This window comes from Nicotiana tabacum, chromosome 22 (assembly GCF_000715075.1).
Source record: "Nicotiana tabacum cultivar K326 chromosome 22, ASM71507v2, whole genome shotgun sequence".
In the NCBI taxonomy this organism is placed as follows: domain Eukaryota; kingdom Viridiplantae; phylum Streptophyta; class Magnoliopsida; order Solanales; family Solanaceae; genus Nicotiana; species Nicotiana tabacum.
Window position 1 is genome coordinate 107,895,799 of NC_134101.1, and position 27,960 is coordinate 107,923,758.

The following is a 27,960-nucleotide window of genomic DNA, read 5'->3' on the forward strand; positions in this document are numbered from 1 at the left end:
TATTTATATATAGGCCCATATAATTTCGGATTTCGGATCGGATCGGATTAAAATCATGCCAATCCGAATCCAATCCGAAAATCCGAAATTTTATAAAACATAATCCGTATCCAATCCGAAAATCCGAAATCCGAAATCCGAAAATCCGAAATAGAGTATGTCGGATCGGATTTCGGATATCCGATCCAAATGCACAGCCCTAACACATATAAGATAAATAAAGTATGCTGGCAGCTGGTAAACAGAATAGCCAAGACGCTTAAAAGCGTACAACGAAGCCTCAGTAGATGCAAAATAGAATGTAAAATAGCAGGTAGTATTTTTATATTTTACTTTTCTCCAAGCAAAATAAATAAGCATCCTTGTATTATAACACTAATTGGATCAACTTTGCCGATAGGTATCATGCCATTGAATGGATGTTTAGATGCACCTTTTATGAGCCAAACATATCAAACATTTCCTATTGAATGCAGGATTGAAAACCGCTATAATTCATAGGCAAGCGAAAAATAATTGTGATCTTCAACAGGGAGATTCCCCAATTTATATCATTTCAAACTCAATAGAATATGAAAATATCCAAAATAATCACTGAGGTAACACTTTTAGAATTGCTATTGGACTTGCTCACCAGCTTTTGTCGTATTTGGATCCAACAAGTGACATACACCTCATCAAGTTTGGGCTAACAATCAGGACTCTAGCATAGGCACATAGAATTGACGCACAAATTTTATGGGACTTCATTCATGGTAAAACCATGTAATTGGTAAATATTGTTTACATCATCTTGAATTTGGTTATGTAAACTTGGGGAACATGGACTGCTGATCATTTAATTTGATGGCCATTGCCTCAACAAATATGCAGCTATCTAAGCCAAGATATTAACTTTCGAAATAGCGCCACTTTTAGCTATTGAAGACTCAAAAGGCATCTAACCAAGTGCTACAATAATGGCACTGCAAGTATTTCATAACAGACATCTTTAGCCATTAATGTTGGACACAACATCTGACTTGTAAAGTGGCTTATCTATCTTGCAATGAAAAGAATTAAGCACATCTATAAAGCACTGAAAAATGATGGATGTAGAGCACTCAAGTTGATCCAGAAACATCATATCCAATACTACCGAAAGATAAGACATCTAACCTGAGAGATCCAATATACTCTTTCCTTTTTCTAAATTATCCTGCGATGTAGTCGCGCAAACTTGATGGGTGGCAGCTGCTAAACAAAATAACGAAGACTTTTAAAAGCGTGCAGTAAAGCCTTAGTAGGTGCAAAATAGACTGCGGCACATATAAGATAAATAAGATATCATACTAAGTCTCCAAACAAAATACATAAGCATCGCTGTATTAATAATATATATGGTTTATAAATATGAGTGCAATAATATAACCTTTTTTCCGGAAGGGAAGGAGGTTCTTGTATGGTAAGAGCAGTTTGTTTCAAAAATCGTGCTTTGTTCCAATACTCTGGGACAGCAACAATCGGATTTTGAAGAAGGTTGTGCTTTGCAGAATCTTGTCTTCTTATACGTCGCGATAGCAACAGTGCTTCCCTTCCATGAGCAGATATTTGGCTTTGCCTATCACGCCGTTTGAGTTGCATTGCACCCTTCATTTTTTCTACGTGTGAGCACTTGTTTGGTTCTTTGAAATCCATCAGTTATGCAAGTTCAACTTTCCTTTTTACATGTAAATATTTCCATCCGAACTTGTCAATGAGATGTTTAAAAAAGGATAAATTATATTTTTAATATCGTGGAACATTCTATATATTACAGATTCTATCTATTATCCACCAAGTTAAGTTTGGTCATCGCACATAGGTTACTCAAATCAAAAGGAGCAGCCTCTTGTCCTCCCAAGTGGAGCAAGAAATTAAATTGAAAGACAAATGGTAAACGTTTAGTAAAAACTCTGACTGATTCAAGAATTTCCTTAGTAAGAGCAAACACAACTCGACAATTAAACTTCCTGTGTAGCAAAGGCCTAGAATCCCATGATGGCGGAGAGAAACACAAGATAAGAAAATCCAAACGATAAATTCACCAAAGGGTAAAGCTAACAACAAGAAGAGCAAGGAAAGATAGGGTTGTAGTCGCAGAGGAGTTTGAAGATTGCGAAACTTTTCATATGTTCCTAGATGAGCAAAAAAGAATTAAAATAGGATGTGTCTCTGTGCTGACCTCTTAACCATATTCTTCTAGGAAAAAACAATTTACTTCCAAGGCTGTAGAATTGAATTTTTAATAACAAAAATCCAGTATATCATAAAACAAAAAATTAAACAGAAAGACGGAGGAAAAGGCAACGTGAATCGAATATCACACGGAATAATCTAAAAATGTGTCACCACCCAATTGATTCATTCAAGAATTTGGACAAACACATAAAAAACAAAGTCTTAGCGTGCACTAAAAGATGAAACAGAGAAATACAAGATAAGAATAAGATAGCTTACAGGAAAACAAAGATCCGGCCGGGAAAATTCACTAAAGTATAAAGATAAGAACAGGAAAAGTGAAGAGAGAGAAGGTGAAAATGGAAATTTGCAGACGGTGGAGCTTTTCCTTTCTCATATAACTCGGTTGTTAACCTTTTGATCAGTGAACCTCCATCTGCCAAGTTTCTGAAAGACCTGTCTGCGTGGTACCGATAAGAACAAGAAGAGTGAGATGAGAGAAGCCAAAGAAGAGTCGATATAATCCAAGTGAAGCCAAAAGACAGTTGAATGGAAAGACAATTTTGCCCTCAAAGTGCCAGGCAAACATGTCGTCCAGGTGCCTGCTAACTCCCTCTTATAAGATAGGAGAATCTAGGCAAATATCAATTAATTTTACAAAAGAAAGAGAGACAGACAAACACTAGAAGAGGATATCTTACATTTTCTTATTCAAAAGATATTGTACAACTTATTGCTAAAAGGATATTGTACAACTTATTGCTTTGACTATTCCCTAAAAGAACATTCTTAAACTAACATATTTACAAAGTAGGTAAAGCACTTGAGACGGTGCCTTATACAAAGATGTGCCATCTATCTCACATGTAAACGTAAGAGAAAACACACAACAAATGATTTCCACCTACTATGCTTCTACTGGTGCATCTTCTTGTGCTCTTGGTTTTCTTCTTTAGATCTCTGCTAGGAATAAGCACAGCAACTATCTTCGAGACTGTCAAGCAGACTTCAGCCACATAGATTTAGCAGTCCAAAGATTGTTGACAATGCATATCAACTGCAGGAAAATTGAAAGGTAGAATGAAAAAGCTCTACCAAAACCAAACCTATAAGTGATCCATGCGTAAACTAGAACCTCTCATACTCGGATAGAGTACCAGATGCTGATTGAAGCTTTCTGACCTGCATGCGGCTACAGTACTAGGAGCCACTAGCCAAAAAGCAGTTACTGCTGCCTGAGCTACCCATAGCATAAGGTGTATCGCGGACAAGAAACTTGATAGTGCGGCCACCAACAAAATCCAGTATCTCAAGACACTCATGCAAATCTGCATCATTTACCAACATCACCCATTCCTCCTCATCATCAAGATACTTGAGTTGGAATGTCCCAGTCTGCAGTTTAAACCTCTTCGCAACCTCCTCATAAAGTTGGAAGCACCCTGCTGAAGGCTCAAACTTAAATCGGGTAGTATCTTCTTTGTAAGTGGCTTTCACAGTAATTGTTGACCCACTATCGCCAAAGTTTGCCTCAACTTTAGAATGCTTCCGTGCACCATGACTGCGGGAGCTTGATGAACTGCCGTTCATCATTGACTCAGACCCATTGGATGAATCTGTCATCGCTGAAGAACTGGCTTGGTTATGTTCAATGACCCCACCATCACCATCCATTTCATTATCTCCTTTAATCTTAGTGTCACCATCATCTCCAGCAGCTTTCGAATATGAGCACTGAGAAGTGAAATGACACTCAAAATTGTCCATCGTATCATTGTCCAACCCCCACCTCCTGCATCCTTCTTTTGTATGGAAAGAGCCCAGTGATGCATTTCTGGAATTAGTTAATAGCATCGTCTGACTAGCAGGTCTAGATGTCATTGCATCTAATGCTGCCAATTTGGGTTCATAACAAAATCCAGACACTGGAATACTTGACTTATTTCCTCCCTTGAAAGAGCTAGTATTGATATGATTTGATTGGCCGAGCTGGTTCCCATCAACATAAGAGTCCTCTTCCATTTTCACCATAGAGTTTTCTTTGTCAATGCCTGGTGTTGAGGGTACAGACACAGCATCCTGGAAAACAGAATTAGGATTTTTGACAGAGACATCTTTGCAGGGAAAAAATATGCTTTGCTGTGCATCAAAATCTTGGATGATAGAGCTAGCGGGAACGAGACTTCCAGTGGCTGGATCAAACTTCAATCCCCCTTCTACTCCTTGGACAGATTCAAGCACTGTTTGTATCTTTTTCAAAGAACGATTGACTTTGTTTATCTTCCGGGATGGCCATCTTGATATCCCATGTTGTCGACATATTCTTTTCAAGGTAGTTGGACACACTACAAAATACACAACAATGAACTTAAAAGACCACCTTTTGCAAGGCTATTAAATTGTGCTTTCAACTTCAAAGAAAAGCCAATATACTTTTTACTTTCCATTCCTGCTCATCCTTTTAAACTGTAATGTCTCTGCACACACTTAAGAATTTCACAAAAACACAAATACTTCACAACTCTCATTTGTACTTACCAGTTTTTTTTTTTTTTTTTGGGTTCGAATAAGCAACAAAGAGATGATATTTTTTTGGCAGATGGTAACATAATACCAAAGAGATAATATTGATGTAAAACATAATCGCATTGAGGAAATCTTGAGGCAAAAGTACATCCACAAAAGAAAGAACTTTACAGTATGTAAGAACTAAGGAAGTCAACCCAACTGAAACTAAGCAGGGATGTATATTTGAGTTTAAGATTAACTACATTGACCTTGTCATTCAATGCTTCGAGCATTTATTTTTCTCCATATAACCCACTATACAACTGCTGGAATACACTTATGTTCATGGACAAAATTGGATAAATCCAATTATTGAGGATTCAGCTTTCTTCTGCCTTCTTTTTGTTCTCCTTCATGTTATGCAGAAGTTGTCACTTAAATGAAGCAGTTACATAAAATTCCAGACAATATACAAACAATCAGCAGAAATAGCATATCCTACTTATTAGAGAAGGGTCTTGAATGGGCGAGGAAGAGGCCCAAATTCATGTTCGAAGAAAAATAGAGGGAAAGATATTCAGTAGCATTGACTGTGTTTACACTTAATCCTGCATTTGGACTAAGGATGAAATCTTCGTAAAGTTAATAGAGAATTTTTCTCAACGAACTGTTGAATCAGAAATTAACACCCAATGGGAGGAGGAACTATTCACAGCAACAAATAAAGTAATGATTTATAGGTATCCAGTATACTTGCAAATTAGTGGGGACTGATATACTTGACAGAAATATGCTTACCACCAATGCTTTTTGCAGCATCCTTCAGGCTTCCAGAGAAGTACTGTTGAAGAACACTTAAGCTAACATGTTTTTCTGCTGTACTTCGTTTTTTCTCCATCTGTCTTCTTGATCCAATCATTGCCTACAATAAGAGTTGCAAAAAAAAAAAAAAAAAAAACTTCAGTATAGATGATTTTAGAAAATAAACCAAAAACAGACTGAACACAGGTTGTTAGGGAACACATAGAACAAGTGTCAAAGTAAGAGTATGCTCAAAAGTGCAGTATGAATGTGGAGCATATCAAATGTGCTCACCTAGATCACATTAAACCAAAGCCGATTGAAATTGAATATTCAACTAAAATAATCTAGTTGGATGTAGACTTGATAAAATATTGCTAGTAAGACAATTGAGTGATATACCTGTTCACGGCAACCATCAGCTTGCATTCCAGCACTCTTTGAATCAGATACGCCTAAAGGAGCCACACTTGCAGAATTTGAATTGCTGTCTAACGAGTGCTGAGAATTCCTTCTAGACAATGTAATCGGTGGTAAATTGGGAGCAAATCCATCTTGTAATCCAAACGTAGCACCTTGTCCAACCAACTCTGCATCTGACACTGTTCTCAAACTTCTGCAGATTCGTTGCATGGTACCTGAAAGGTTATTCAAGAGAAGCTGTTGCTCGGTACTTCCCTTCATACTGATAGGAAGAAAGAACTCCAATATGTAATCGTCATTTCCGGTGAATGTACTACGTAATCTTATAGCCACAGCAGCATTTAGACCAAACTTTCGTGCATGATGAACAAGTGGGTACTCGCTTATATGGTACTCCTTCACATCAGGGTAGAAGAAGGGGTGGTTAGATTGAAGAGCTTTCCCAACAATACCTTCACCTTCCTCGAGATAATGTTCCATACATGCATGTACGAATCCTTGCATTTCCTTGTCACTCACATAACAAGCTGTATCCTCGGCGCATAACACACATTTTTCATTTGAACTTGCATTACATCCTCTAGCAAGGACTCTTATGCTTTCATCTCCTTCTCCTTCAGTGACACTACAGGGAATCCACGTCAGAGCAAGAGGCAGCTTATGCGCATGGCAAACTGCTCGCAGAACATCTGTTATCTCAGCTAAAGCAGCTCTTTGGTTCTTTGAGAGAGTCTGCAAGATGAGGAAACACAAATTATATCTAGAAAAAGGTAGTTAAAAGGTCTGATAACTGATTAGAAAAGAACTAAAATAAGAAAGAACGACACAAGTAAATAAATAAACATGATTGGAGTGCAACACGTGCAATTAACATTTTGAGTATACCTGAGAATGAAGTCGAGGAGGTGCAATACTCCTTAAATTCACAGCCTGCAGACGAGCACAAACTACAGGTTAGACCATCTTTTACCGCAAAACTAGAGATATATAAGAACACGAGCTCAAGAGGATAAAGCAAGAACAATATAAATGCAGATAAAGCGCATCTTGTGACATCATATCATAGCAGTTGTCTCAATTTTGTAACTTTTTTTTACTTACTTACTTATATACTGTCTCAATGTTTTCTGAGATGATTTTACCATAAACTTTTGACCTAGCAAAAAATATAAAAGAAATATCTGATAGATGATCAGCCAAAAAGCATATGTACTTGAAAAAAGTATAAAATAATTTATTTTGGTTGAGATAAAGTTGAAACAAGAACACCATAGTATCATATCTTTTTAATAACCGTGGTGTCTGGAACAGCTGGCAGGCACCTCAACTAATTCCACAGGATACCTACTACTCCCACCATCAACAAGTACCAAGTACCAGGTATCTTTATCCACCAAAATGGGAAAAAAACACCTAGTGTTTTTGCCTCCGCTGGGATTTGAACCTGAGACGGTTCTCAACCCACTTCATTGACCACTAGGCCACACCCTTGGATGTAATACTATAGTATCATAAAACAACCAAGCAAGTTACTCATAAAGTTGCCTGGTATGGTTTTATTCTCCTTTTTCCCTTTTTAGAGGTCCGTGGGTACCGGGCAAGGGCAATAAATGGGGGGACAAAATCCCATATTTATCATGATATACAAAAGAATAAATGACAAGCAAGTTGGTATTATCTCTTTGCTTATAAGTGATAACTTATGATCCGTAAGTGCAAATAGAATGCAATTCTGAAGAAATTACTGTTACTAAAATTCAACAAAGAAAGAATACCACATACTGTATCAAAAGATCTTAAAAGGTTTATAATTGGAAAATATATAATTAAACGAAAAACCAAATATTACTTCCTTTCTTCTTCTTTTTTTGATAACCGTGAAACCCCAAGGGCCAGTGGCGCAAAAATCGATGGACAATGGGCCCACCAATCAACCCTTCTCCACTTCAATATCAGGCTTGTGCTTGCGGTAGGGTTCGAACCCGACGTGCGCAAGAAATATTACTTCCTTGTTCTAAGCAAGGTACAAAGATTGACGAGCTAAATAAACCATGAACACAACTCCCCACCCTCCTTTTTTGATTAAAAAAAAGAAAGACATGCTTAGCATCAAGAAATAGTAAAGCAAGTAAGCAACACAATAAATTGTTCAAACCTTCAAAATAAGAGCTTTAATATCATAAATATGCTACAAAGTAACTTTTACTAATTTTTCACTCATATTTACTTTTTATTATATCATTTGAACAAAACATAAACAACAAAAACATACTCAAAACAAAAATCTACTATTTTCACTCATATTTTTCTCTCTTTTGAAAGAACTGTAAAAGATAATTTGAAACTAGTAGTATAGACTGAACCAAAAACATAAAGTACTTCAAAGCTACAATACAAGAGGGTTCATGCCTCAAAGAAAGGAAAGTACCCCCCCACCCCCCCACCCCCACCCCAAAAAAAAACAAGGGAAAAGATCTGCAAGAAAAGAGGAGGGAACCTGGAGAGCACGGCAAACATGATCCATTTCCAAATCAAAATTTGGTTTCTCCTTCATTGTTACGAGTTCCAGTACTGCACAACATGGAGTTTCACAGGCATCATCCTCAAAGACAGGTAAAGCAATAGATCCACGAACTTCATGGTTAACAGCATATTGTACGCGTAAATACTCAGCCTCCTTGTAGTACAGAACATTTGACGTCCACTCTGGAATTCTTGAACTAAACACCCGACCAGGAAGACCTGGAATCGATCCTGGTTTTGTTTCTGCATCAAAAGTGAACTTCCTAGAGACCTCTCGATAGCCAGAAAGTGCCTGATCAAGAAGATATGGCTGTTCACACGTGCTCAAGATATACCGATCCTTATTCTTCATTGGAATCCAAACTTGAGCCAAAATTCCCGCACCAGATGACTCTTTAAACATTGCCAACGCCCTAAGCATTCTCTCAGCAAGTGGTTGAGAAGGTGACCTTACGATCATAGAGTTGCCAATATCAGCATCATCAGCCTGCTGGCTTGAATTTTTACTTCTTTTAGCTACCAAGCCGACCCCATCAGTTGAATCTACCACAAAATGCAACTGCTCATCATTTTGCCCGAACATCATTTTCTCTCCTCCACAAACAGTACTTCCGACCATATTGGCATCCATTGGAGGAAATGTTCCAGTATTTTGTTCTGCGTAACTCAATCCTTCAAACGGTGCATAACTTTGAGACATGGAATTCATTTGCGAAAATGCTGCATAAGAGGCAAACATCTGCTCTGCTGCACTAGGGCTAGTGCACCATCCAGTGTAAGCATCAAGATTCATAATCTCCATAACATTGTTGAATGAATCATCGACATTTGAAGACCTTGCACTAGCATCAAACGAGACAACACCCTCCATTTGACCTCTCGGAGACGCCCAAAAACCAACTCCCCTTTCCATTTTAAACGAGAATAACAAAAATATCTCCAATTAAGTAACCAAATGCTAGAGAACGCTCAAATAACTCAAGCTATTACAGTCTTCTACTATTGGCATTCCCAGAATCCAATATCTGAAAATCAAGATCATCTTATTCCTCCCAAATTCACAATCCAACAACTTAAGAAACCTGCAATTATCCACATATAAATAATCTTTATTTTCCACACAAATAGTAATCTACATGCCAGACTATTTATACACCAAATTACAAGTAGAAACTAAGATGTAACTATATTCTCTTCTATCAAAAGGGTATAAACAAAGAGCAGCTTTTTGAGCAATGACCTTAGGGTCCAGAACTTCACAGAAGAGCAGACAAAAGAGCAAACTTTGTTGAAGAAAATTCCAAGAAAGTACCAATCAATCAACAAATCAAACAAAAACTCACCGAAAGCCCAAAGCAAGGCCAGAATCACACACGACTCACCCACACGTATGATATATTGGGGGAAAAGCCCTAACCCTAAGTTTGGGAAATACTAGGAGGGTATATTATGAATTATCAAATAGAACCGACTTTGATTTTGGAACTCAGCTTGTATGTGCTGACAACAAAGCAAAGCTGCTGTTACTATTCCAAACAAAAGAGCGAATTCCAAGGAAAATAGGGAGATTAAAAAGAGGGACCAGCTTTTAGGGGGGATGAGGTTAAGGTTTGGTGGGGGGGGGTCGGGGGTTCAGACTTCAGAGAGTGCTATTTTTGGAAAGTAAAGTCTTAGGGGAAGAGAAAATGGGTGGCGTAACCCTTTTCTTTAGAAGATTTTTATTAAGAGTGGTTACTAAAAATAGAAAAAGGGTGTTTTTCTGGAGCTGTTAGCGAGGGATAGATTGAACGATGTGAGGAGAGATGGCCTGGTGGTGGGGTTGGGTGCTTGGGAAAAGCGTGGGTTAATTTTTTTAAGAAGGGTAAAGGCCATTTTCCTCCTCTAATTTTGTTTTACACAATCAAATTACTCACAAACTTTAGAAAATAATCACTCTCCCCCTCTTATAGCGTCGATGTTGAAATTCTTTTCACATAATACTTTGTTGTTTACCTTGAAAATGATAATTATAATTAGATTTGATTTTGTGGTTCTAAAAATACGTAATTTGTTTTTATGCTAGATGCTAAGTGTGAAACTAGAAAATGGGATAAAAACTTTGAAAGCAGTATGTTTAAGCAAACCGAGTGGTTGAGAATCGAGGCCTCGAGCCAGATTATACGGGGCCTCGAGGTCGAGCTAGATACTAAGTTGTGGATAGCCGATGAAGGACTAACAGCTTTGAGAGCTTTGACGAAAGCTCTCTAAGATCAATAATGAGTAATAAATGAAGAACAATTAATGAAATACAATAAATGTAAGCAATAAATGTAAATAATAGAATCAAGGGAGAATGTATTTAAGTTAGAGAGCAGAGAATGTTCTTGTTCTTGTATTGAGTGTGATCAATTCATGTGTGCAAAAAATAACAAGTGTTCCCTTTATATAGGAGAGGAAATCCCAACATAGTACATGTGCATTTATTATAAAGAAATGTAGTTGGTACAGGTACTTAGCAGTCTGGTACAAATTGGGTTCACATTTAAATGTTTGTAGATATTTAATGAATTTTTAGAACACATTTATACTGTTTGGACAAAAGCTACTGGGTTTACGGGAACCCGTTTATGACATGCTAGATCTGCCCCTGTTGACCACGTACCTAGGGAATTTCCTGTTTATCCATGATAACCATCGATTTAAGCTGCCCCGAGGTCGGGCATAGAGAACCCTCGAGGTTGAAACCTCGAACCATGCCCCCGGGACTTCGAGGTGAAGCTACGAAAAGACGTAATGATCGTAAAATCGGGCTCTCCGATTTTATCCGTATACAGATAGTCCCCGCATTTCTTAGAGTAAAACGATAAGAAACGATCTCGAATTCTTGCCCCGTTGATACTTCCATTACGACGGTAGTCACGCCCTATCAAGCGATTGACATGACAAAATGAGGTGTCTAAAGGTCGCGTCCACACAGCTCTTAAAAGCCTTTGAATTAATTATAGCGGTTGACTGTTCTTTGGTTCACTCCAACGTGCATGTTAGACCTCTATAAATACTTTTCCTTTCGCCCTTTATCTTCCGTTGCATCACCAAGCCCTCAAAAGAGTTCTTCTTACCTCTCTCTTGTGTTCTCTTCTGAAACGCAATTTTCATTTCTCCTCTGAAATCTCTTAACAAAAATGGTGAAAACTTCCACCCCTGTTCCCCAGGAAGATGTGTCTTCTTCTTCCTCGCGCTCGTCTAAGGTTAAAGCAACAATGCCTCCTCGCGTCGGGGAATGTGTTCCAGGAGCCTTTGAAATGACTTCTGATTTTAAGACCGAAAAACCTTCTTCGAAGCCGGGACGATGCGAACATGTGTCCCAATATGTTAGTTCAATAGCAGATGTCGAAAGGGTGAAGGCCGACTGCCGTTGGGGGGGACGTGGTGCTTGTGGAGATTCCTTCTCGGGGAGAGGATATAATGACATACAAGACCGACTTTCTCAGTGTGTATACTTATCCATTTACCCTTGGCCCGGTGGAGCCATCCTCGCCTCCAATAGACCCCGCGATCCTCGACTTCTGCAAACGATATTGAGTAACCCTCGGCCAAATTCATTCTTCATTCTGGCGCATTATTTACATGACCAGATATTATGCGAACAAGATTAAGGGGATGCCCTTCACCCTCGACCTCCTGGTAAGAATGTATAGTCCTCGACTCTTCCGTGGGGGCCTGATTAAACTCCATTGTCGGGCCTTGAGAGCCCTTTTTGTTAGTACCGACGAGGTTAGGAACGGAGGATGGATAAGTCGTTTTATCCGAGTTAGGACTTCGGACCTGATTCCAATGGAGAGGATGTCATTCCCTGAAAGGTGGAACATGAAACGTAAGTAGATATGTTGATTAAATGTTCTCTTGTTTCTTCTTGGGTACATCTCCCCGTGAACTGACTTTCCCTGTTGATGCAGCCGTCGTGGTGTATCCTAATGCTGTTAAGGACCTCTCGGACTGGGTCAATCAGCTAGATTCGATTTGCCCATACGTTAAGAGCGTGTGGTGCGATTTGTCCTAGGCTCGATAGGAGGTCAAGGACCACGGTGAGCCTCTACTTCCGGTGTAATTGTATCTTATAGAAGAACTACTGTTGATAGTGTTCTCACTCCTTATGTTTATATTTTGCATTTGTGCAGGTCTGGGGGAGGTCCCCTTGATGAGGGAAGCACCGCTTGGTGAAACGGATACCCTGAAACCTGATGAAGAGAAGAAAAGACGAAGGAGGTCGTCGACTCATTCTCCAAAATCCAAGAAAGCCAAAGTGGAAGAACCTAAGTCCGATTCAGCAACCTTAATTCCAGAAGTTCCGGGGAGTCCTCGAGCTGAAGTCGAAAAGAAAGATGATTCCTCGAAAGCACCCACGGGGGGAGAAAGCTTGAACGCCCCATATACCATAGAGTCGATGGCCTCTAGATCAGAACTTGATTACGGTGTTGTCCTACCTCGGATTGAAGAAGCCTTCGAGGGTGCGTCAGGTGATATCCCCAAGTTATTTGTTGGCAAAAACTCTCCTCGAGTTGAGGTGCATTCGTTAGGTGGTCCGGGGGAGCTTGCTTCTGAAGCTCTCCTAAAACAAGAGACGGCCCTGATTGATTCAGTCATGATCATTGAAGTGAGTGATTCCCCTTTGGTATTGGCTTTTCCTTCGAGGAAGATGCAGGACGCCCAAAATAAAGTGTCTTCCAATATGGGGGTACCTGTTGGAGATAAGAATGTGCTTGAAAGGCTTTTCGTTACACCTGAGGAAAAGCCTGAGCTCGACGTCTCGCTTATTTCAATGAGATCAATAGGCTCTGTGAGCATGTAATCTTTTTGTAAAATTCTGCTTGGTGCCCTGATTTTTGTCTTGCTAACCTCGTTTCCTTCATGGTTTCAGGCCAAGATGCTTTACAATCAGACCTTCGCCAGGTTTCAAAGTGAGTTGACTCGTTACGAGGGTGAGCACAAGAAACTCACCTTGGAAGTTGATGAGCTCAGAGCTCTTTCTACTAAGAGGGAGGAGGAACTCCGCAACCTTCGGGATTGTTTGGAGGCGGCATCCCGAGATAGGACTCATCTTACTGAGTAGGTTATATAGTTCCTACTTGTTGTTATTTTTTTCTACATGTTTACCCGACTTTAGTGCTTTAACACCTTCGGGTCGATCTTTGCAGCTTGAGAAGAAAGATGTCCTAATGAAGGAGGAACTCCGAGCCAGGGACTCTGAAATTCTCGAACTTAAACGGCACGTGAGTGAGATAGTCTTTGAGAGAGATACCATCCAGGGGGAGGTGGCCTCAGTCGGGCATCAACTTGATGATGCAAGGGCGGAGAGTAACAAGTACAGGGATCTTCATACTGAGTTAGTTGCTGTGTTATCCAAGGTTAGGGCTGAAGCCTAGGAGTTTGTATCCTCGTAAAAAGATGATGATGCTACTGCAAATGCTCAGGCCAGGAAAGTGTCCGAGGAGGCCGAGCTATGATTGACCCGAGCTATGGAGCATGCCCGTTTAGAATCTCGGAGACGGGCTCTCGAGGATATATATGTGGGGGGCATCAATTTGTCCGCCGAGATTGAGAGGGTGAAGATCCTAGAAGAGGAGGCCGAAGCCTTACTTTCCTCTAAAGACGAGTCGAGTAGTGACTCAGGAGATGATGAAGATGGAGGCGAGATCCCCGAAGGGGGAGAGGCCATTAAAAACCTGGGGGTTATGGCCGATGCTATTGAAAGCATAATTTCTGAGGGAGCCGTCAAAGGCATAGCCCCGGTGTAGATTAAGGTTTTATTTGCTTTTTTGCCCTTGTAAGGGCTTTAGACATAGGTCTTGTAAAAGTACCTTTATGAACCTTCCAACATGTATGTAAAGGCCTTTTCGTTTTTCCTTTACTTTAAATTTTGACGTTCGTCAATGATTAGCCAGGTGAATTGGGCTTCGAGGTAAAACCCTTAGGTTGATAAATCGGCCCTGAGGCTTGTTAGGCTAGCTCGTAGGCTCTTACGGATTTGCCCTTAGGCTTTTAGTTAACTGTTTCGGGCTCAGTCTTTGAGTCGAATTTTGACTCAAGCTCATTGACCCTTAAGTTTTCGAAATTTTAAGCTGGCTCTTACGCGTCGGGTCGGTATGACCTCCTAATATAGGCTGGCGATAGTGGCTCTTACGCATTAGGTCGGTACGACCTCTTAATATAGGTTGGCGACAGTGGCTCTTACGCATTGGGTCGGTATGACCTTTAATTTTAAGTTGGAGACAAAGGCTCTTACGCATCGGGTTGGTACGACCTCTTATGTAGGCTTTATTTTTCCCTCGCTAAAGACTTTTTGAAGTTTTTGTGTTTTCCCGACTCTTTGACGTTTCGATAAGATCTTTGATTATGAGTCGTTATGTGGCGATAAACGAGCACCTCGAGAGGTTTCGCTTATTGGTTGAATTTTTTCAAAGCCTATTGTTTGGAGCTGATATGATCGAAGCTCTTTTGCTTATGCCGAGGGTAGCTTGATTAACCGGTTCTTTTTGAAGTTTTTTTCGAAGTAATTGAAGGCCTGTGATTTCATAGCGATGGTCGGACGTCCCCGAATCGCATTAGTTTGGCTGGTACAGCCTTGTGACCAGAGTCATTGTATTTGGCCGGAGCCTTTTAGTCCCCGAGTGAAGTAGTTTCGACGTCTATATCGAGGATATGCCTTTTAGGGGTCTCACAAGTTCGAATATATAGCCTTAACTTTAAGATTGGGATGATGCCTTTTGGCAAGGTCTTATAAATTTTATCATGCCTTACTTGGGGTCTTACAGATTGGGTTACTTGGTACAAGTGTAACTCATGCCTTTCTTGAGGTCTTACAGTTTTTGTTACTTGGTACAAGTGTAACTCATGCCTTGCTTGAGGTCTTACAGTTTTTGGTGTTGCCTTATAAAGGTCTTATACTATTGATAATGCCTCGTTGAGGTCTTACATTTTCTAGTATTGCCGCATGGAGGGCTTTCGGGCTCGAGGTTGCCCGTTTGGGGTCTTACGGCCTTGAGTTTCTAATTGCTCGATGGGATGATAGTCGACGACAGTCCCCGAGACATCGAAAGTGTTTTGGCTCTGGAGCCGTTCTTTGTAAACTCTGTGTTGCCTCATTGAGGGCTTACGAGTTTAAAGTTTCCGACCTGGGGGTCATATGGCTTCGAGTTCTTGATGTCAATCCCCGAGTGGTCGGGAGATGATGTTAGTCCCCGAGTGTTCGGGAGATGATGTCAGCCCTTGAGTGCTCGGGAGATTTTTTTTGGCTCTAGAGCCATTTCTCGTAAAAGTAGCATACTTCTTTGAAGCGCGAAGCGTTTTTGGTGGTAAAAGATACTCCTTTGATTACCTGGTACAAGTATACATGTTTTTGTCGTCAAGGGCTCAATTATTCTATGCGGACACGGCTTATTTGACCGTTTGGCCTGATACATCATTTTCCTATCGAGACCCTTTTCGGCTCATATTGACTTCTTCGAGAAGGTGATCTTCTGGGGGGATGCCCCCCAGTGTTCGAGGTTGATTGAGGAGAAGCCTTGAATACTTGTTAAGTTCTCCTCAGGCAGCATATAGACATTGCCTCGTCAAAAACCTTGCCGGTAAAACGCTTCGGGATAAAATCTGATCGAAGGAAAAGAGTGCAACGTTTGCTTTAAAACCCAAGGTCTTCGAGCCGGGGGATGTTTCGGCGTCTTCCATCAGACACCTTAGCAGTAGTAATGTTTGAGCATCGATATGTTCCAATTGCTTGGAAGTTGTTCGCCTTCCATGGTACCAATTGTTGATACCCAATTTTTCCCACAATATTTTCAAAACTATGTTTTGGCATCAATTAGTATTTTATACAATTTCTGTATTTTTAAAATATTTTAACTAATTTCTCCCAGCATTTTATTTATAAAACAATCACTAATTGTATCACAAATAGTTTTATAATAATTTTTGTGGTTTAATTTTATTATTTGCATTTGTACTAAGTTTCAATCGTTGCATTTAAATAGCCACTTTTGTATTTTTAGGATACAATTGTAATTACTTTTGCAATTATAGCCTATGCATGCATTATTACATTATTTTATCGGAAAATAGACTTTATATTTTTAAAATATTAAGTAATTATTTTTAAATATCTCCAGGTATGAAAAATCATTTTTACAACCTATTAGTTATTTTTAAAAATTGTTTTATCAATTAAATATGGTATTTAACAAATTGCCCCTTTATTTTCAAATTTAGCCTAAATACCTAGCCCAATTTTAACCCCAATTTCAAAATTAGACCAGCCCAAATATACCCAGCCCAAACCTTAATGTCCGATCCGGCCCAAACCCTTTCTATCTCGGCTGTTGATCAAAGAGATCAACGCCACAATTAACCCTTTCCTTTTTTAGTTCCAAACGACCCCCCAAACCTGGTCATTTCTCACCAACAGCCGCCCTGAAACCCTCTCCTCTCCGTTCTCTCTAAGACCTAAACCTAACCCTAGCCACCGCCACCCAAAATCATCCCTAATCCCTTGAATCTCTGTCCGATCTATGGCGTCCTATGGCTGTACGAAGCCTCTACTTATCTCATATCTCCCTAGTTGTTCGATTGTGTGGTTTTTGTGGAAGGACCTCGGAGAGATCCGGTCCAGATCTCGTTTAAAGATCTTCAAGAGTTTGTCCATGGTTTATGAGTGATTTCTATCGAAGTTTCATGGCTCAAATCCTTGATTCCAAAGCCAGATTTTCTTACCCTTTCTCTTTTCTTCAAGAAACCCAAAGTTTAGACTTGAATCGGTTCAGATCTCTGTAGATCTGGAATGATCCTAAGTTCATCGTTGATTTTCCTAAAAGTTCTTTTACTTCTTTACTAGTTAATCGATGTCTGAACATTTTTTGTCATATTAGGGCCTGTTTTCTTGTTGTTTGTTGGTCGAACCTCCAGGTATCTGAAAGATTTTTAAAACTTCCATGGATACTCTTCTGGTTTCTTTTACTCCTTTACTACTGACCGATTTTTAAACACTACAATACTTCAGGTTTTGACTTCTATGACTTCTGTTTGTTCGAATCCCTGTATGTTGACATGCCTTCAAGTTAAAACCAAGGATATGTAGGCATCTCAAAGACCAGAGTTCGTCCCTTGTCTTTCAAAGCATCCTGTCTGGTCAAAATTGGCCATCATTTCTTTACCCGAAAACTTTTTCATCCTTCCCGGATAAAGAGGGGCAGTTGTTGATACCCAATTTTTCCCTATATATTTTTATATGCATAAATAATTGCAAAATAGCATATATATGCATATATAAGCATGCACAAGGTTTTTATAATTTTTCTATAATTTTAAAGAATTTAAATTGACTTCTTCTTTAAGTGTTTTCAAACTAGGGTTTCTTCCCTTTAAGTTTTCTGCAAAAATTCTAAAGTGTTTGATTGTGGTTCTCTTTACTTGTTCGACTGATTTTTCATAACTATATTTTAATCCCTAGGTTTTTGCTTATTTCACTGATTATTTTAATATTTTGTCCGTTATTCGTTAGTTATGTCAATTAAAAGGGATTGACTGATTTTATTTGCTTAATTAGGGTTCAAATTATATTTTTTGCCGAGATTGGTACTTCTCTGTGATTTCTTTCCTTATTTGTGACTCATGACTAGTACTACTTGCCTTAACTGGTTTATTAGCCTGATTTATGGGATTTAATTGCTTTAACCGACTCCTATAGGGTCTTTAATTGATTTATTTACCTTATTGAACCTGTAACTTGGTTGTTAATTGATTCTCCCTAATTTAAGGGGTGCTTTCCGGATTCTGTTGAATTATTTGATTGGGTCTAGCCCCAATTAACTATTTAATTTTACTTGCATACCATATTTTGAACTCTTAATTATTCTTTAACTTATTTGTTTTACTACGCTAAGTGCTATATAATCTCCACATTCTGACTTTTGAAACACGAATACTAGTTCATCCCTACTCTCACTCTCTCTCAAAAGCTCTTTATTCTCTTCTGTTACTTGCAATTCTCACTAACCTAGCTGGCTGTAAGCCAAGGCTGGCTGTTTGCACCATCTCTGCTCTATATTCTGTATTCTCTCCTTAACTGGTATGTCCTGATTGAATTCACATTCCAAAACTATGTGTTTTCTTTGTTGCTGCAGTTTATTAGCTGTTATTTCCAGTCCTATTTACTATTCTACTGTCATGCGCTCAATGTGTAACCAGCATGCCTAGATTACACTGCCTAATTACTGTCTCACTTAGCATATTGAAGTTTGTTCTGTTAGAGGCTATGACTGGTTTATTTGCCCACAAGGATCTATTTACTGTTTAGCATGTCCAATCCTGTTTTGAGATGATTGCATGAATCCTGTTTTGCTCATTAGCATGTCCAAGCTACATTGGTTATTTACTGTCTCACCCAGCATGTCTACATCCTGCTTGTTCTATATGTGATTAGTATTTCTAAACTTTGAATGCTTCATGAAGTGCTTGCCTAGTTTGTTCATTTGAGTCTTGCCTACTCTATTTTACTAATGAGATCCTGTTAAAGCATCTAGCCCTTCAAAGTACTCTAGTTGTGTGTATTAGTCATGTCTAAGACCTATGTGTTCTCAACATGTCTTTGTTGTAATCTTTGTAACTAACTTGTCAATTCCACAACTTCTTGAGAAATTTGTGTATATGTTTGCTTATACACTAGGTTGTATTCTATGTGTCGCCCAACCCCTCACTCTCCATGTGTGGAACCTGTTTGCCCCAAAATGTTTCTGAAACTGTGTGTTCTGTGACTTGCATTTTGATTTCAAAAAATGTTTTTCATACTTTTTCCCAAACTGTTTACCACCCTAACTAGCACTAGTTTCAGAAAATCTTTTCACTCCTAAGGCCATCTTGCTACTGTTTACCAAAACTCTTTCAAATCATGTCAAGCACTCTCACTTATTCTTAGGTTATTAAGTTTTGCCCCTCTGGTATGTGTACTGCTTAGAGGTCCCTGGGATCTCTCTAAACTCTGGCATATCAGGGCTGGAACTTCCACACTACACACAATCAGTCTTTATTTGAGGAAAGTCTGGGTGTGAGCACTGCCCGGGATCCTTGAAGTCCTTAGGGAACTCTAACACACCTGGGCACGAAATTGGGCTATGGAATCTTGGGCATTTGAGACTAATGAAGGCTTGGTACACCAGGATTTGCTTTGGGCCTATTTCAGGCTCCCTATAGCTTAATGTATATTTATATTTATGTAATATATTCAATTCTTGGTCTATAATAATTATTGTAAACAAATATTGGGGTGACTAATGAAAGGGAGGGTAGTTGTATACGGTGGGTAAAGTTGGGTAGATAACATGCCTATAGGGTCCATTTCGATTCAAATGTGTTTTGTTAGATGACATGCCTATAGGGGTTCATTTGGTTCAAATGTGTTTGTTAGATAATATGCCTATAGGATCTGTTTTGGTTCAAATAAATTCTGTTTGCTTTACTTTTACATAATTAGAAGTCATGCCTATAGGATCTAAATCATCTTTAATTATAGAAATCATGCCTATAGGATCCAAAATCAGTTTAGCTCACGCTCGTAGATTCTGAATCAGTTTAATTAACTAACCCACTCCTCTCTTCAATGCTGTGTTAATTAACATCACTAGAAAGCATGCTTATAGGATCTTAATTGTCCATTTAAAATCGTTTACTATTTTACTGCATTCCTGATCAATTATTAGATATCATGCTCATAGGACATCACTTTTATATGCCTAGGCAAGCCTGTAGGGCGACAAAAATTCTGCAAACTGTAAAACCACGCCTTGTTATTTGTGAATGCTTATATTCAACAGGTTAAAACCAATAGGCAAACTGAATAGGTTTTTGACACTTTGGTTTTAACTTAATAATGTATATTCTCTGCTCACCTAGATATCATGTTCTAGGGCTTCTTTTAAATACCTGAAACTGTGTTTAAGACGTGCATTTGCTTGCTCTATTTGTGGAGGTAAAACTTGAGCCTTTAATTGTTCCACCTTTGGTCCAGTCCTAATTGTTTTGGTTGTCGCCAAGACTTTTCTCTTTTAAGTACCTTAGGATGGTCTAGAACTACTCAAACTAGAGGTCCTAAATACCTCAAGGCCACAAGGAAGGGACGGGTAGTGCACGCATAGGATGTCTTTTAAGGTTGCTAGAACGCTTTAGGCTATGACCAAAGGGAGGGAATTGGGTAGTAAGGATATGATGATTGCGCGCTAATGTCACGTGTAGCCCTCATTGAGGAGTGATTACAGGGCATTGCATAGGTGTGATCCTATAGGCTAACCAACCTAGGACCCTCTTTCCCAATTCCTATGTGTTTTAAATGAACTTCGTTTTCTTTACATATATATATATATATATATATATATATATATATATAAGTTGTTCAAACCTCTCCTTGCTTCCATTACCTGAATCATACATGTGTTTAGAATGTGAAAACATGCCTTTATTTGCGAATATGTATTGAAATTGTTTACTTGTAAAATAACTAATTCACATAGTTTAAGTTCGGTCGGGACCCGCCGTTGTGGACCGCGAGGGGTGCCTAACACCTTCCCCTCAAGATTATTTCGAGCTCTTACCCTAATCTCTGGTAACGCAAACTAGTTCATGTGTTAATCACTCTAGGTGCCCTAACGCACCGTAATCCGTTAGGTGGCGACTCTTCAAATACCCAATTCCCAAAAGGAAATGAGTTGTTCCCCTATGAATGTCAAAACCCGGACTTCCCCATCAAAAGGGAAAAAAGGGGGCGCAACACCGAGCTTGTAGGACTCTTTGCCGATTACTCCGAGGATGCGGTACGGTCCTTACCAATTTTGGCCTAGCTTTCCTTCATTAGGGTTTTGAGTGTTTACGGTGACTTTCCTTAGGACTAAGTCCTCGACTCCGAAATGTCAGAGATTTGTTCTCCTGTTATAGTACCTTTTGATCCTTTGTTTTTGGGCTGCCATTCGGACCAGCGAAGCTTCTCACTTTTCGTCCAATAGTTCGAGGGTCGCAGTCATGGACTCATTGTTTGAGCTTTCGATGGTGTGTCGGAATCTGGCGCTTGGCTCCCCAACCTCTACCGATATCAAAGCCTTGACACTGTATACTAGAGAGAAGGGCATTTCTCCTGTGCTTGATTTTGGAGTTGTTCGATATGCTCATAGCACTTCGGGTAATATTTCTCTTCATTTTCCCTTTGCACTTTCCAACTTCTTTTTTAAGTTTTGAATGATGGTCTTGTTTGTAGATTCGGATTGACCATTTGCACATGGGTGGTAGGGTGTCGATAGGATTCTTTTGATTTTGTGATCCTCGAGGAACAGTGTTACTCTGCTTCCGATGAACTGCTTCCCGTTACCACATGTTATCTCGGAAGGAATTCTGAATCGGCACATGATGTGGTCCCAGATGAAGTTAATGACTTCTTTTTCTCTTATCTTTTCGAAGGCCTGTGCTTCCACCTATTTTGAGAAGTAGTTAGTCATAAATAAAATAAATCTAGCTTTACCTGGTGCCATTGGTAGGGGTCCGACGATGTCCATCCCCACTTCATAAATGGCCATGTCGACAAGACCGAATGCAGCTATTCACCGGGTTGGTGAATCATCGGGCCAAATCTCTGGCATTTGTCGCACTTACGGACGAACTCTTTGGTGTCTTTTTCCATGCTGTCCTAATAGTAGCCTGCTCTGATCACCTTTCGGACTAAGGAATTGGCACCGGAGTGATTTTCGCAGGTGCCCTCGTGGATTTCTCGGAGCACATAATCTGTGTCCCCCAGCCTCAGACATACTGCTAGGGGCCCATCAAAGGTTCTTCTGTACTGAATTTTGTTTTCGTCGATCAAGAATTGGGCTGTTTTGGTTCGCAGGGCTCTCGACTCTTTTGGGTCTGTGGGTAGTTTTCCACTTTCCAAATAATCGATATATTTATTTCTCCAATTCCACGCCAGGCTAGTGGAGTTGATCTCGGCAAAACCTTCCTCGATCACTGATTTGGATAGCTGAACAATAGCCCCGGGGAGTAGGTCATCTTCTTCGACAGATGATCCCAAGTTTGCAACGGCATCAACCTCGCTATTCTGCTCTCGAGGTATGTGGACCGGAGTCCATTCTTTGAAGCGGTGCAATATGACTTGAATTTTGTCTAAGTATCTTTGCATCCTGTCGTCTCGAACCTCGAAGCTCCCATTTACTTGGTTTACTACCAGGAGGGAATCACATCTTACTTCGATGACCTCAACTCCTAGGCCTTTGGCCAATTCCAGACCTGTAATAATAGCCTCATATTCGGCTTCGTTGTTATTCAGCTTTGCAGTTTTTATAGATTGTCTTATTATGCCACCCGTAGGCGGCTTCAGAACTATGCCGAGCCCGGATCCTCTTACATTCGAGGCGCTGTTAGTGAACAGGGTCCACACCCCGGAAGATGTGCCTGTTTTTAGTAAAAGTTCTTTCTCTGCCTTGGGAATGAGGGAGGGCAAAAAGTCAGCCACAAAATCCGCTAGAATTTTGGATTTGATAGCCGTTCTGGGTTGATACTCGATATCATATCCCCCAAGTTTGATCGCCCATTTGGCCAGTCGGCCCGACAACTCGGGCTTATGCAATATGCTTCGAAGAGGATATGTTGTTAAAACACAAATATGATGGCATTGAAAGTAAGGTTTTAGTTTTCGCAATGCGCTTTTTAATGCAAGAGCTAATTTTTCTAGGTGCGGATACTTGGTTTAGGCATCTTCATAGGTCCGACTCACATAACAAATAAGGAATTGCGTACCTTGTTCTTCTCAAACTAGCACACCACTTACCGCTATCTCAGATACGGCCAAGTATAAATATATCGTGTCATCCTCCTTTGGGGTGTGGAGTAAAGGTAGACTAGTCAGATATCGCTTCAACTCCTCTAAGGCACGTTGGCATTCCGGAGTCCATTCGAAGTTGTTCTTCTTTTTGAGTAAAGTGAATAAACGATGACACATGTCTGATGACCTCGATATGAATCGGCCCAAGGCTGTTATTCGCGCGGTTAGCCATTGCACGACCTTTACATTGTTTACCACCGTGATTTCTTTGATGGCCTTGATTTTGTCAGGGTTGATCTCGATTCCCCTATTTGACACCATGAAGCCTAAAAATTTGCCGGAACCCACTCCGAAGGCACATTTCTAGCGGTTGAGTTTCATGTTGTAGCTTTTGAGGATGTCGAATGTCTCCTGTAAATGAGTCAGATGGTCCTCTGCGCGCAGGGACTTAAATAACATATCATCAATATAAACTTCCATGGATTTGCCTATTTGATGTTGGAACATTTTATTAACTAGGCGCTGGTATATGGCTCCCACGTTTTTCAGCCCGAAGGGCATTACATTGTAATAGTATGTACTATACTTCATGATGAACGAAGTCTTTTCCCTATCCCCGGGGTTCATCTGAATTTATTATACCCGAAGTAGGCGTCGATAAAAGTAAGGGTCTCATGACCGCCCGTGGAATCGATCAAGCGGTCGATGTTAGGCAATGGGAATGAATCCTTGGGGCATGCTTTATAAGTTTTTATAATCTATGCACATTCTTAGCTTATTCCCCTTTTTGGGAACTACCACCACATTGGCCAGCCATTCGGGATATTTTGTCTCCCTAATAGACCCTATTTTGAGGAGTATTGTTAACTCGTCCTTGATGAATACGTGTTTTACTTTGGACTGAGGTCTCCTCTTTTGTTTCACCGGTTTGAACCTAGGATCGACACTTAGTCGGTGGGTGGTTATTTCCGGTGGTATTCTTGTCATATCTAAATGGGACCAAGCAAAGCAATCGATGTTACTAATAAGAAATTGAATGAGTTTTTTCCTGAGTTCGGGGGTTAATCCCATTCCCAGGTATACCTTTCGATCTGGGAGATGTTCAATCAAAACAGTTTGCTCTAGTTCTTCAATAGTCGACTTTGTTGCATCTGATTCTTCGGGGGCAACAAAAGTTCGGGGAGTGAGGAAATCTTCCTCGGGAGTCTGTTTGCCTCCCGGCTCTTCTGAGGTAGAGTGTATAGAATTTGATGCCTCTCAGTGGACCGCGAACATTTCCTTTACCGCGTGCTGTTCTCCATATATTGTCTTTATGTCGTCCTTTGTCGGAAACTTCATCATTTGATGTAGAGAGGACGATACTGCCCTCATGTTGTGTATCCACAACCTGCCAAGCAATGCACTGTACCTCATGTCATGGAAATTGGCGTCCTAAACAGCACCAGACATGTTGACCGGGAGGGTGATCTCCCCCTTCATTGCTTCGCCATCCATGTTGAAGCCGATGAGGACTCGGGAGGTAGGATGATCTGATCGAGCAGTCCGAGTTGTTCTACCACCTTTGACCTGATTACGTTGATCGAGCTACCTGGATCCACGAGTACATGTTTAATTTAAATGTTATTCAATAGAAATGAAATTACCAGTGCATCGTTGTGTAGTCGAGTCAAGGTCTCAAAATCTTCCTCGCTGAATGCAAGGATGTCCTTGGACATGCGGCCCCGAATTAACCCTTCCGTTGTAGTGGACACTTTTACTCGTTTGATAATGGGTCCTTGGGGAATGTTGGTCCCCTTGATGATCATATGAACGACATGCTGAGGTTTTGCCGCTCCGTTTCTCCTATCTGCCTCTCTTTCTTCCCGGGTGGGATTTTTCCGAGTTTCCTGTTGATTTTCTTGGCGTGTACTCCCATTAGTGTGGGAACTGACGTCAACGTATTGGGCGTTGCATGAGACTGTACCCACGGGGATCGGTTCTGGTGCACTCTCAGGGTTTTGTGGTGGTACACCAATACCTGGAACAGCTACACCATTCTCTCCATGGTCCTCAAGACTGTTATTTTCATGTCTTTCAATGCTTCTTTGATATTTTTGGGCTCTATTTGAGAGATAAAAGTTAAGAAGGCAAGTGAGTTTCTGGTCTTTGATCTGGTTTGAATTCCTGAATCAAGATGAGTGATTATGTTATTATTTACCTTGAAAATGGTAATTACAATTAGATTTAATTTTGTGGTTCTAAAAATACGTGATTTATTTTTATGCTAGTTGTTAGACAATAGATGCTAAGTATGAGCTAAAAAATGGGATAAGAACTTTGAAAGCAGTATTTTAAGTAAACTGAGTGGTTGAGAATCGAGGCCTCGAGCCAGATTATACGGGGCCTCGAGGTCGAACTAGATACTAAGTTGTGGACAGCCGATGAAGGACTAACAGCTTTGAGAGCTTTGATGAAGACTCTCTAAGATCAATAATGAGTAATAAATGAAGAACAATTAATGAAATACAATAAATGTAAGCAATAAATATAAGTAATAGAATCAAGGGAGAATGTGTTTAAGTTAGAGAGCAGAGAATGTTCTTGTTCTTGTATTGAGTGTTGTGTGATCAATTCATATGTGCAAAAAATAACAAAGCTCCCCTTTATATAGGAGGGGAAATCCCAACATAGTACATGTGCATTTATTACAAAGAAATGTAGCTGGTACAACTACTTAGCAGTCTGGTACAGACTGGTATTATTCTTGTAGGTGTTGTCAGCTTTGACCACGTGCCTAGGGAACTTCCCGTTTATCCATGATAACCATCGATTTAAGTTGCCCCAAGGTCGGGCATAGAGAACCCTCGAGGTTGAAACCTCGAACCATGCCCCCGGGCCTTCGAGGTGAAGCTACGAAAAGACGTAATGATTGTCATACCTCCTTTTTCTATCCCAAAAAGGGATATAAGGTAGTTTTTTTGAATTTAAGTGACAATCGAAATGGGATTATTTATTTTATTCAGAGTCGCCACTTGGGATAATTTATGGTGTCCCAATTCACCAGTTTAATATCCCGAATCGAGGAAGATTTTGACTCTTATTTATGGTCTGCGAATACAGAAATCCGGGTAAGGAATTCTGTTAACCCGGGAGAAGGTGTTAGGCATTTCTGGGTTTCGTGATTTTAGCATGGTCGCTTTGATCATACTTGGCTTAATCAAATTGTCTAATTACTCATTTTAGAACCTATGTGGATTCGTCTCTTTTAATTAAGAAATTATCTTAAAACAGGTCACGCACACGTGTACCCATTTGTTTGGCGCGTCAAAAAATCATGACACGTGAACGCGTCCTCAATTAATAACGCTTTGTTATTATTAAGAGAGTTTGGTTGAAGTTGCACGAACGCATACCTCAATTTTTTTAAGAAAGAAAATCATAATTATGTTAAGCGAACGTATACATAATCACGATAATAGATTAAGTCGCGCCTAAAGCGTTTTCTATGAATATTCAGAATTATTTTAATATCTATTAATTTGTGAGAGATGGGCTAATCTGTGATTTATGGAAATGGGCCAATATGCTTGTAACTTTGGGGGGAAAATGGGCCAGCATGTTATTCTAACCTAATTCTATGTTCTGTCTAACTTATCAACTTAGAGCCAATTTGATTCTTATAACCTTTTTCTTAAGATAACCTCGCCCTTTGGGACTATATTTCCGCATGGTACTCTAATAATTTGCAGGCATCTTTAAACTCTATTTTTTCCATACAAAACTTAAAGAAAATTAATCGCTCCATGATTGTTAATACTGTTCGTTTCGAATTTAAAGCTTAACCATGTTCAATTCTATCTTGTTAAATTAGAAGCTCAAAATTAATTACTAAAATCCAAACATCATATATCTAAAGAAACATTGCAACAGAGAAATATGAAAAAAAAACTATAATATTAGCATCCAAACAACAGATCCAAACATATCAGTATGCAACTAGATATTCATTTCAAGTTAAAACATTCAAAAATTGACCAAATTTGTCACGGAAACAAAGCAGCAGAAGAAGAGAGAAACGAAAAGACCAACCGAACTGACATACAAGAGATCCAAACAGAAACTTTATCGCATCAAAGCTCGGACCTCGACGGAACCACAAGACGGATCTTCGGACAGGACCTCAAGCAACAAACCCAAAGCTGACGTCTCCAATGGGATCTCGAAATCAAAACAAAAGCAGAAACCGGACTCCAACTGATAAAAGAACAGCATAAGCAGCTGTTTGGAGAATCGTTTGGATTGTTATCGTCGATGGCGTCAGAGGTGGAGGATTCGTCGGCTGGTCTAGGTGATGAAGCGGGTGTTCTAGTCACTGATGGTGATGAAGGAGCGGTAGATTTGCTCGTTTTCTGGCGAGCTGGATAGTGGCTAGGGATTGTCGTTCACCCCCTCGCAGTAGTAATAGTAGCCATTGTTGGTGGTCAATTCCGTGACTATGGTGGTGGGACGGGATCGCAGCGATAACAATAGACGACTGTTTTTTTTAGACTAGGGTTCTAGTTTTTTGGCTGCTGATGGGTTCCTTTGGTTGAGGAAGAACGACGTGAGGGGGGGTCTCTTGGATTCTGCGGCTGATGCCTCTTCGTTAGGTTTTTTAGGTCTCCTTCAAATCAGAAACGGCTGGGCAGGGATCCGATTTTTTA

The 27,960-nt window shown here is 39.9% G+C and overlaps 1 protein-coding gene across 7 annotated transcripts; it reads right to left on the bottom strand.

Annotated features, from left to right (window-relative positions):
• Positions 1 to 2,877: 2,877 nt before the first annotated feature.
• Positions 2,878 to 27,960, bottom strand: LOC107828483 (protein NLP9). 7 transcript variants are annotated; one of them, XM_075244228.1, is made up of 7 exons: positions 27,401 to 27,960; positions 24,922 to 25,333; positions 8,429 to 9,536; positions 6,817 to 6,861; positions 5,911 to 6,663; positions 5,506 to 5,629; positions 2,878 to 4,544 (listed from the first exon to the last, which is right to left on the bottom strand). In XM_075244228.1, the coding sequence occupies exons 3-7, from the start codon at positions 9,365 to 9,367 to the stop codon at positions 3,400 to 3,402; spliced, it is 3,006 nt and encodes a 1,001-aa protein (XP_075100329.1). In that variant the 5' UTR covers positions 9,368 to 9,536; positions 24,922 to 25,333; positions 27,401 to 27,960; the 3' UTR covers positions 2,878 to 3,399. The 7 variants fall into 7 exon arrangements, with proteins under 7 accessions (XP_075100329.1, XP_075100328.1, XP_075100325.1 ...); XM_075244227.1 differs by having other exon boundaries at positions 24,362 to 25,333; XM_075244224.1 differs by having other exon boundaries at positions 27,360 to 27,960.